The following is an 11,875-nucleotide window of genomic DNA, read 5'->3' as shown; positions in this document are numbered from 1 at the left end:
AGCAGATAAAATCTAACAAAGGCCAGGTGCTGAAGAGCCATATTTTCATCTTGCATCCTAAAATAAGCAGATGGTACAACACAAACTTTCTTACCAGTCTCATGACCTGGGTCCTATATCCCTTTTCCCGTGAAAAGCTCCACTTTAATCCCAGCTTAATTCTTTTTTATCTACTTTGGGAACATTTCTAGACACATATATATAGCTATTTATCAAGTAAGAATCTTATTCTGTGACCATTTCAATTATGGCCACAGTCTTACTAGAGTTGCATAAATGAATTATATCTTTGATATTGTAAATTGATCTAAAATATATCCAAAGACATAAATTTGGTGAAGGGCATCAGAAAGGATCAACAAACCATTAGGAATTTGAATTGGCTACACATGGCATTCTTAAATTTCTTCCAGTACCATTTGCTTCATATAAGAATATTTTTGTGCATTGTTCTGACTAGTTTCATGCCTGTGAAACCCTTTGGTTTCCTTTATTCAGACCAGACATGGCCAAGTCAGGCCCTGTGTGAGTCCCATACCTGTGCTGTCTTCATACACCACGGTCACTGTTTTCCAGTTGTAATAGAGGACCAGATCCAGGATCGCCCTGCTGATCGCTGCGTAATCTGGGTAGAGGTTGATGTAAAACAAGTCTTTATTGTCCACTGAGGGGTGCTTCCAGCGAGTCTGTATGTGAGGAACTTCCAGAGCGTTGCAAATGGACTGCACAGCACTGACGGAGGAGCTATGAGAAGGGCCGAAGAGAGCAGCCACCCCGAGAGCCAACTGGTCACAGGCTGAGGATGCCCAGCAGAAGAGGGGAAGAAAAGGGGGGAAAGGAAAGCGAGAGACAGAGAGACTTCTGTGAATTTCATTTTTCCTTTCACGAGTCCTCTTTTAATTTAGTTATTGGAAAATCTCCTACACCTCCCATCTGTATGCTAAGGAAATATGTCCCTTCCAATTTCCAATATTCTTGAGATACCAAGATGATGATGGATGTAAATGTAGGTCTGATTAGCAATACATCACGGGGCCAACTCCCTGAAAATAAAAGTGAGTTACTGGTTTCACTTCATTACCTTTAATCAGATGGAGTCTGAGTCCCTTGCTTGCTGTGATGTTCTACAGAAGCACTCTGTGAGCTCACCAACAAGCTCTTTGTCAAATAAATGTCAAACAAATTAAGATCTATCACATGGCAGGGTGGCAATGAAGGTGGTAGTGTGGCCACAGAATTCAGAAAAAAAAAAAAAGACCCTTTGGGTGACTATAAAGAACTTTAGCTATTATCTTCCCTAAATTTCAGTAAGAGTCCTGGGTTATTGAAATACTGCTAAAGAATGTTCGTAGCAGCACTGATACCTCATTAATTATGGAATAATGGACTGCCAGTTCTTAAAAGGATCTTAGAAGACATTTATTTGGTCCACCCATCTCATTGCAGAGTTCAGGGATGCCACTCATTCGGGTCTCTTTCTACCTTAATATCAGCCAACAAGTAGCCTAACAGGATGTAGCTCCTGGGTACAGTATTTGAGAACTTACTTATAAATTAATTTTTATCATTATGAAAGTATATACACTGAATGAATTCAGAGTCCTTAAAATATATGAAAGACCAAAAAGCTCTGTAATTGGTTCATCATCTTGAGATAATTCCAACTAACTCAGGAAAATTAGGATCACTATATAAAAGGTTTTGATCCATTGCTTTCTGTGTGGAGCACAATAGCATGTCTTTTTTTCAAGTTATTACAAATTCTTCAAAGGTATATTTTTAGTGTCTGTGGACTATTCCATTAATTTAACTAATCTTACAATATTTAAGCTCTTTCTAACTTTTTATTATGATAAGTCAGATTACATTACTTAACTTTTTCTTTTTATCTTGTTATTTCCTTAGTGTAGATTGCCAGGGTTGAGTTAACAGCTATAATTGATATTTTAAAGTTGTAAAGCATTGTGATATTTTAAAGTTATAATGATACATATTAATCAATTTCCCATCCAGAAAGTTTGCAGCATTTAATCCTCTACAAACATGCAAAACAGTGCCTATGATTGCTATGCTGGTGGGCATTAAATATAAATTTAAATGCATTTTCATGTAAAGGGATTTAGAACTGCCAAGAGATGAAATTGTATATTGGAACTGAATAACAGCTAAATTTATAAATGAAACTATGTTACTTTTTATATAATAATGTAATTTTACCAACAAAGTAAATAGAAAAAATATATGGCTCTGTAAAATGTCTGACTTGCTTTAGAGAGAATACTGAATAAAAATATGATACCAGTATCACAGCTATTTAAAGGAGAGGGAACGTTGACAATCAGTCCAAGGAAAACTTTCTGATACTATGCTGTTTGGCACTGAGTAATATGTGAATCAATGGGGATGATTGTTTTCATTTTGTCTTGTAGCTATAAATTGACATTGTTTTCAGAAGCTTATTTTCTGGATGTGTTTTCATAATTTACCCAGATAAAGTGAGACCATGAGAGTATGTGAGCTGTTGTTTTATCCATCATGAGCGATGGATTGAAATTCCTGCTAATATGTGGCTCTGGGACGCTAATATTACTTGACAGAAAATCAATTATTTTGAATTCTATTTGCCAGAAAATTACCAGTTTCAAGGAGCTTTAGGGTGTTTAACTTACAAGGATAAAGTACAGGAAGTATTTCAGATCATAAGAAAGCTTTCAATTTTTATGTGGGATGCAGTGTCATTGCTAAGTATGTTTGGCCTTCAATAGTATTTGTTCAACTGTGTGTGTGTGTGTGTGTGTGTGTGTGTGTAAGAGAAAGAGTGGGCTGGCAGGGGGGGAGAGACAGAGAGAGAGAGAGAGAGAGAGAGAGAGAGAGAGAGAGGGAGAGACAGAGAGGATGAAGAATTTAACCCAGAGAAATCATGCATGTTAAGAGGGCTTGTAAACTTTAAAGTAATGCATAAATATGTTTTATTATCTGTTTATAGGCATCTCTGACCTATACAACACCACCAATTTCATCCATCTTAAAAAAGAAAATATTCCTTATACTAAAGTCATGCCAGAGATAGAAATAGATTACTGTACTGTTGGTTTTTTTGTGTTGTCCTAAGGAAAGTTTTATAATTTGCTTGTGTATAGGACTGTAATGCTCACAGAACAATGTATTGAGCAAATGTGTACTGTAATCTAACTGGGTTACTTCAGTTAATGAGCAGTTTTCAGGTACTTGGAAATGGGTGTGAATGTGAGGCTGACTGTATTCTGCTTATTTGCTGTGCATGGCACTCAAAACCCTCTGTGAGGCTGGGAAAACTTGTTTTCACACAAACTCCTCTATCTGATGACTGCACAGTACTCTCATGAATCTTTCTAGGAGCGAAATTTGTAGCCCGCCTATACATTAGATCACTTTTGAGGCACTTGTCTTCTGTTTAGAAGAAAAAAAAAAGAGAATAAAATGCAGACTTTGCTGTCACAGATTCAATTTTTATATTTCTATGACTTTGTGGAAAGGACTAAAACAAGTTAAAAAAAATGCTAGGTAAACCTATTAGTTTCCAAGCTGTAAGAATTCAGGGAGTGACTTATGTGTGTCCTGGGTATTTCCACAAGCTCAGTGGATGTGACCTTCCACAAAGTTTTATTTGACCGTGCCGTACAATTTCATGGTGGTATCCCTGCCTCAGAAAGGAAAAACAAATGAAGCTCGACATTTCCCATTCACAGCGGAACCAGTTAATCGTGGAGTGGAGGGCACTGAAGAGTAAGCTAATCAGAAAGACCCAAAGAACAGGGCCAGGCAGCATGTGTTAGGTTAGTTCAGATGGCGTTGATCAGCGACATAGAGGACCGAGGTTTCCTACACCCTCTTTGGACGGGATGAAAATGGGCACATAGTGAGAAGAAGGTGATTGTGGAGCAAGTTTAAAGGTGGTAAAAGAGTTACCTCTCCGTGAGGCTTCAAAACTATCAAAAAGATTAATTCTCTGGATGTCGTAGGTTAATGTGGTGTTAGGCATCAGGGTTCGGTTCCTGTTAATGCTGGTGACCGCAAACTTGAAAGCTAATTCTTCAACATTAACAGGCTCATTTTCCATGGTTTCAAAAATCCCTCCTGCAGGGGCAACAGAGAGACATAAGAAGGATTAATCGAATGATTCACATATTTTTTTTTTTTAAAAAGAACGTAAATTGTAAAGAAAAGGCCTAAAATGATAAATGCAGAAATGGTCAGAGCAGATCCCCAAACCAGGGCTGAGAGTCGAGTTTATCAACAAATGTCACATGCAATAAATAGGTCTCACTGCATGCCACGGCTTCAGATTCTTAATTCAATGTTGGTTTGTGTGATACCTCTCAGATGGTGAATGTACTCTAAAAATTTTGTACCATGAAAACATAAGTAATACTATGGTGGAGAGTCATTTTGTATGACTTGGACAAAAATTACACTGTGCTTGACCCAAACACAATTTGAGATGTGTCCTGGTAGGGCTATCCTTCCATAGGAAGATCTTTCTGTTCAGAAGCATACGTTCCAAATTTTAAAAGGATTATGCAGACAGTGGAGTGGAATTAAAACAGAATACACATACTCTTACATTTTTCCAGAAAGGAAAGATTTTTTCTGTGCTTCATGGCGTAGAATTCTACTGTCACATCCTAGTACTTTCTTTCCATATCACATGCACACATTCAAAGAGCTCTTTTCTTTTCTTTCTTCTTTTCTTAAATTATTTGGTTGTGTCCAAAAGAAAACCTGTATCCCATCCCCGAAGAAATATGTTCCCCACTTAGCAAGTACACATACCATAAGCTTTGATATTTTAAGCATGACGATCTCGGTGCAAACAATAATAGGAAATATTAATGCTTAAGACCTAATGAGAGAAGGCAGGTCTGACTTCGAGATACTGATGTTAGGTACAGTGTATTGTTAACTGTGCACCCTTAGTGTTCTTTAAGTACCTTTCCGAAGGTATCAGTAGACACAGAGCATGAAGTAGAAGACATCTTAACTATATTCAACTCATTCCTTGGCTGTCCAAAGGTTCTCATTTTGTTAGAAAGTGTATGTTAACTGACACCCATAAAATACTGAATTCTTGTAACTACATGTTCCCTATATGTGTAGACTAACCATTGAGTGATTCCTTACCAAAACTCAGATATAAAGATGTTTTTTCCAAAATGTTTCTGAGCTAGACTCATTTGTAAATGCTTTTAAGTTTTCCTTTGACTCAAGGAAGAATAAGGAACCTTAAAAAAATCTAGAATGAAAAGAACAAATAAACGTCATGAGTATGATTTATGTACACTTATGCTTAGAAAACTCCAATCAACAGACTCTAATTAAAAGTAATTACCTTGATCCTGCTTTGAAAGAATAATAAACAAATGCATAGCTATAATTTTTCTGCTAAACTGACTTTCTCTATTAAATAGCTCACTACAATGTCAGGCTGTGAAAGCTTATAAGGGTTATATTGAAATAATTTGGCTCTCCTTTGGCTATATTTCTGGCACTTATAGCCTGATGATATGAAGCCTTCAAGTGCAGCTTATTTCCCTGTTGTTTGAGAAACCCATAGTTGAAAAATAAATGGTGATATTGTGTGGCCCTGTTAACCTTCACCCTAGAACCCATATGGGACATTTTTTTTTCTGAAATCAGGATTAGGAAAATTTTTGCTCTTGAAGTGAGCTTTTGTTTTTCTTCTGTCAGACAGTTATGAACAGAACTTTGGAGATAAATTTCCCAGTTTTGTGAGAATTGTTGCTGAACAGGAAAGTGGTAAAGCTCAGAAAATAGGTCCTTGGTCACTAAAGGACCATGGACATGAGGTGAACTTACACTTAGGATCAAGGTGCCTCATATGGAGGCTCTTTGGTGTTAATTCATCCATAGTAATTATTAACAATTATTTCTTTACTTGTTCCTTTTCCCAGCTTTAGTGAGAACCCTCATGTAGAGAGACAGTGTGTTTCACTCAGAATCGCAACCTCTGTGGAGACTCAGGTTCCAAGGCTTTCAAATTGCAACCATTTAGAAAAAATGTCAATCAGAGGCTCAGAGGAAAGCAGCATTAATCTATATAGGGTGGGTTAATAAACAGGAATGAACATCTAATTAGGAAACAGAAGTTCTGAATGATGGTCATTAGTGATCTAATTTCTCTTGGGGTAGGATTTTTAAATATTAGGAAGAAAGTCAGTATGAAATAGCTTTTACACATAAAATTCAAGGTAGGAGATGTTTTTTCCATTTTATATGAATGAAAAAGCAAACAGAAAGATTACACCTTACAATTACACAGTTCCTTAAAATTTGCAAAGCCTTATCTGTGACAAATTCAGATATCTGATTATTCAACACACACACAAACACACACACACACACAGACACACTTCACTTCATCAAATTATTTCTGTCATTCTGCATCTCTAAGTGTGGACTAATAATGCTGCCCTTTTTCAGTACTCTATAAAGCAAATGATATAATGTAGTCCAAGCACTCAGACAACATAACCCTTTCCCAGAAACAGGTTAGTATTAGTACACATGGGTAATGGCATACAAAACAAGTTGGCACCAATTGTAAAACTTCCCGCTCACCTCAAAATTATCCCTTTGGTGTAGAGTTGCCCTTTAGCTGAATGTATCCGGATGTGAGATAATTATTTAAGGGTTTTTATTATGTGCTTAGGTTGTGTGTGGCTGGACTGTGTGTGGCTGCAATTTTTTTCACTCCTTCACCAAGCGAGAGTTCTACATGGTGTCATTAGCTCAGCACCCCGCTCCGTTTTCCTTTTCGACTGGAAAGGGCATCTGATAAATACTAATCCTATGGCGATGTGAGTTGTAGAGGGTGCTGGAGAAATGCCAAGAGCGTGAAATCTGATAAAAGCTGGAGAAAGTTATTAATAGGAGCCAGGCTAATACTTCACAGGGGGCAAACTCTTTAAGGATGAGCACTTCCTCCCGCTGCTGCTTGGACACAGTCTAGAGACTCCCTCCCTCCCTCTCTCCCTCTTGCCGCCCTTCCTTCCCGCTCCTCTCACCCCGCTTCTCCGCTCTTCTTTTCCCCTCTCTCTCGCTCTATCTTTGTGAGATTTGTGGGCATGAGAGCTGTCAGTATGTTATATTTTCCTTTTCTGAGGGACGTGTGTCTGGATACGGCGTACTTTGGATCTCAGCCTTCTGTGAGCCATGGTCTCATTTGTCAGACAAGAGCCATCTACACCTCATTCATCCTTTTGTTCCTCTTCCTCCTCTACTCTTGCACATCCTGGTCCTCCCCTCCTTCTCTCTTTCTCCTCCTAAGTGCACCTCTGTCTCTTTTACTCTCTCTCCTTCGGGTTGAGCTGGGTATGACTTCTGCTTCCAAATAGTCATGGACAAGGGGAAAAAAATGAGAACCAAGACCTGTCACGTAAAGGTACAAGATCCCAATGATGAATGTAACTACTGTATACCTAAAATGTACCAATAAACTCAATAAAAGAAAAAAATAGTCAATGGGCCAAGGAAGGGTTTTGAAAAGTTCAATTAAGGAAGTATCTTAGGCTCAGAGGAGAAAGGCATAGCTGACCCCTCCCATTGTTGTTGTTGTTATTGTATTATTATTATTATTATTATTATTATTATTATTATTATTATTTTATAATTTTCCAGGTCAGGTCAGTAGATAAGGAAGGAGAGCAAGACTCTGAGAGTTGAGGATGAAGAACCAGCTTTTGCTTTCTGTGTAACTCTTGAGAAGTGGAGCGTGGCAGATGCAACTTCAGAAGCTGCAGGCCTGGGTTTCCCAGGTTCTGTTTCAGCACCAGCACAGCCCAGCCTCTCCCCCTGCCTCCACCCTTACAGCCTGAGGTCCTGGCACAGGGTGATGCAGGTGCATTGTCCAGGTGCAGTGGGTTAAAAAGTAGAGCAGGCTGACAGTTTTAGAATCATACTTGGGCATTCTCTGTGCACATTTGTACCATTTAAAATGGCGAAGGTAAAAGCATACTTCTTGTAAATACCAAAATAGATACAAGTTCTGAAAAATGAATGGCTTTCTGTTCTTAATAAATGTGTGCTTTTAGACTTCATTTTTGAGGATTTGTCTTCATTTTTCTCAGTGTATGTTTCTAGGAAGAATAAATGTTGATGCTAATATTAGAAGTCCTAGCACTATGTGAGCAAAAATTATGAAACAAATAAGGAGTAGGCCCACATTTTGGAGTAGGTTTGACATTGAAAATTTTTGAGGGGTATATCATTGTCTTGGGCTGAATTTTGTCCTTCTCAAATTCATATGTTGAAACACTAACCCTAATTCCCAGTACCACAAAATTGAACTCTATATGGAAAAAGAGTCTTTAGAAAGGTGATTATGTTAAAATGAGTTAGCTAGGGTGGTCGTGGATCCAACCTGTGAAATTTGAGCCAAGGGCGGTGGCTCATGATTGTAATCCCAGCACCCTGGAAAGCTGACACAGAAGAATCACAAGTTTGAGCTCAGCCTGGAAAACTTAAGTGACTTAATGAGACTCTGTGCTGACTGTCTTAAGATACATTTATCAGTAAAATCCCTGGTTTTAATCCCCAGAAATAGAAAAAGGAAGTTTATACACATGTGCACCTGCAGTGTAAGCATACAGATGAAAGTCCAGAGCCACAAGACCGCCATTTGCAAACCAAAGAGAAAGGTTTCAGGTGAAAGCAGGGATGTTAACACCCTGATTTTGGACTCTCCAGCTTCCAGAACTATGAGGAAAATAAATTTATCTCATTGAAACCATTGAAACCTCATTGAAACCAGTCTGTAGTATTTGGTTATAATAGCCAAAGAATCTTATCTTTTCTCTTTTTCCCCCCTTGGGGGCTTTAAAATAGGCAGTTTAAATAGAAATCACAGCTATGCAAGTAATGTTTTCTTCTAAAAAGAAACAATCTCTTCTAACAAGATTCTGATTTGCAACTGTGTTTTGAAATTACAAAAATACAGACAGAAGCCACATACAGTGACATCTTGCAGGTGTGGTTAGTGGTGAGATGAGGGGTGGTCAAGTGACTGCAGGTGGTGTGGATCACACAATTCTATCTAGACTTACAAGAGGACTCGTACTCATGGGTCCTACTCTGGCTATGCTAACATGGTCTCTGCAGGTAAAGGGCAGCACTTAGAGAAAGTGAAGACTAAATGCTATGCTTTCTATGAGTAACCCTACATAAGACCAGAGCAAAGGTGTTATAGTCAGGTTTCCAGCACTGTAACAAAATACCTGAGATAGATAATTTACTTATAAAAAGAGTAGATTTATGTTGGCTCACTGTTTAGGAAATTCTTGTTCCATGATCAATTGGCCCCATAGCTCTGGGCCTGTGGTGAGGCCACACATTGGGGCAAGAACACTTAGTGGAGCAAACTGCTCATTTCATGACAAGAAGGCAAAGAAAGGAAGAGTGGGCAGGTGTCCCACAATGCCCTTCTCTAGGGCACACTCCCAATGACCTAAGATCACCCATAAGACCTCCATCATAAAGGCAGGGAGCACTTACCAATAAGGCCACCCTGGAAACCAAACCTTTAACATCTGGACCCTATGCTGATGAACAACATCAAAATGATAGCAAATGTTTTCCAACCTTCTCCTAACTCCCATGTTAAATGTACACAACCATAATGTCAACTGATAGATTAGAGCCTAGCGGTCTCCATGTATGTAGGACACTGACTGGCTCAAAATCCCACAGATTGATTTTTTTTTTCCTCGTTTAGGCTAGAAAGAGAGCTGATAATCACTTTCTCACCTCTTTTCCCATCACTGTTTCTATGGAGGAGGAACAAACATAACATGGTGGAAATTGAGGCCCTTGCTATTGGGCAGATACCTTAAAGAAAATAATTCTACTATTACAGATCCTTTCCATCTTGCTCCCTGTGTATGGGGCCTTGCAGGATGATGAATGGGAAGTATGAGAATTACTGCCAACCCTCTCAGTTAAGACAATGTTCCACTGTGCTGGGGCAGGGATTCAACTCCCAAACTGAGGACTGGTACATGGCCTGTTTGGAAGCAGGCTGCAGATCAGGAAGTGACTGGTCAGCCAGCTTGCCGGTAAAGCTTCCTCCTATATTTACAGCAGCTCCCACTGACAGTGCTACCTTCTGAGCTCTGCCTGCTGTCAGAGCAGCAGCAGCCTTAGAGTCTCATGGAGTGGAAACCCTACTGTGAACTGTGCAGGAGTGAGCTGGTGCTGCTAGTGCTGGGGATTGGTTGCAATTCCAGACGAGCAACAGCAGAGCGGTTTGACTTTTGATTGAAACCGTTTTGACTTTGATTGAAACCGTAGTAAATCAATTGCTTGTAGACTAATGTTAAAACTTCATCAGTGAATGCCAAGTGACAAGCTGCATCTGGTAATAGAAAGTGAATTGTTATACTTGATGTATACAGCTGTGTCTGATGGAAGGTTGTAAATAAAATATAACAGTCATTTTATTTTGCGTATGGCCCATACCTTTTGTTGTTTTGGTACTGGGGATCGAACTAGGGACCTTGCACTTGCGAAGCAGGTGGCAGAACCACTGAGCTAAATCCTCGGTCTCTCATACCTTATTTTATTTACCAGTTCCATCATATCTTTTTCTCACATTGTGCACTTGTCTCTGTCATGGTTTGGTAAGACCACAAGCTAAGCATCATCAAAATGAGTAAAAGATATCCCTGGAGAGCTTCTTTAAAAAGACAGAAAGATCCAGTGATGAGACAGCAAAAGACTCTAAGATGGCCAACAAAAAGAAAGCTACTTTAAAAGAGAATACCAAGAGCCCTACTTAAATTCTGGGTTCACTGCAATGGGCGATTTACATTCTCCATGGCTGCTTTGAGCCCTGAAACCTTCCAGACTGCTTTGCCACAAGGAAACTAAGCATGTTGCATTAAAAGATGAGCCTTGCGAATCTTTTAAAAAGAAAAGAAACCTGGCAAACATGAAGAGCAGAATTAATAATTGCAGGCCATCACTTCAAATATGTCTTCACCAAGGGTATCATAGTGGTTAACTGCCTTGCAGACGCCAAGAAGCCCTTTATATGGAGAAGGGTTTATCTTGCCCGCTGCTATTTGCCTGCTAACTGAAATTTGTCATGAAAATTTAGGAGAGGCTGAAGTTCAAAAGGTAAAACGTTTTCGTCTTTCAGTTAGCACCATCACTGGATGAACTGATGAAATATCAGAGGATACCGAGGCACGGCTGTTAGAGAAGATCAATGAGACACCATCGCTGTGGCACGCCATTCAAGTTGGTCAGCCTCCTGATGCGGAGGGGGAGCATGAGGATATGTCATATGCTGCCTTGTTGCCAACCCCATCACAGCCGAGAACTAGTCAAGTCTTTCATTGATTACATATCAAGGATGTCAAAGTAGTCATCATGGGTTAGCGTATGCCACGACTGGATGGTTTTCTGGTTGCTCCACATAGGTCCAAGGAGATGGCTGCTCCTTTTAGCCATGATGTGAACGTTTTCTGGTTTTAGTACTCGTGCCAAAGGGATCACTTCTTGAATGCACTGTGCTGTCCATAGAGAAATGCTGCCTGATAGAAAAATCTCACCTGAACTGCAAATATTTTGCAAGATTTTATTAAAATTACCAACGATGTTAAAGTACCTCACCTGAACTCCTGTCTGTGCAGCTCTGTGAGGAGATGGGTGCAGAACACACACATCTTGTCTTATGCACGAAAGTGAGATGGGTTTCTAAAAGTAAATCACTGACCAGAGTTTTGGAGTTATGAGAATTGCTCCAGAGATTCTTTCAGAAAAATTCTCCACTGCAGCATACACTGGGTCATAATTTTTTTTTTTTTTTTTTTTTTGT

General features: G+C 39.2%; 1 protein-coding gene across 2 annotated transcripts in view; it reads right to left on the bottom strand.

The window, feature by feature from the left end:
* The window catches only part of Grik1 (glutamate ionotropic receptor kainate type subunit 1), a 268,271-nt gene that overhangs the window by 146,774 nt on the left and 109,622 nt on the right, over window positions 1-11,875 (bottom strand). For both annotated transcript variants that reach the window (XM_033768030.1, XM_033768031.1), the window contains exons 2-3: window positions 3,949-4,116; window positions 539-796 (exon numbers count right to left, since the gene is read on the bottom strand). In XM_033768030.1, the coding sequence (XP_033623921.1) occupies window positions 539-796; window positions 3,949-4,099 (409 nt within the window). In that variant the 5' untranslated portion in view covers window positions 4,100-4,116. The remainder of the gene's footprint in view (window positions 1-538; window positions 797-3,948; window positions 4,117-11,875) is intronic.

Source organism: Fukomys damarensis, unplaced genomic scaffold (genome assembly GCF_012274545.1).
Source record: "Fukomys damarensis isolate Sample0158 unplaced genomic scaffold, DMR_v1.0_HiC HiC_scaffold_24, whole genome shotgun sequence".
In the NCBI taxonomy this organism is placed as follows: domain Eukaryota; kingdom Metazoa; phylum Chordata; class Mammalia; order Rodentia; family Bathyergidae; genus Fukomys; species Fukomys damarensis.
This window is presented reverse-complemented; position numbering and strand designations above follow the sequence as displayed.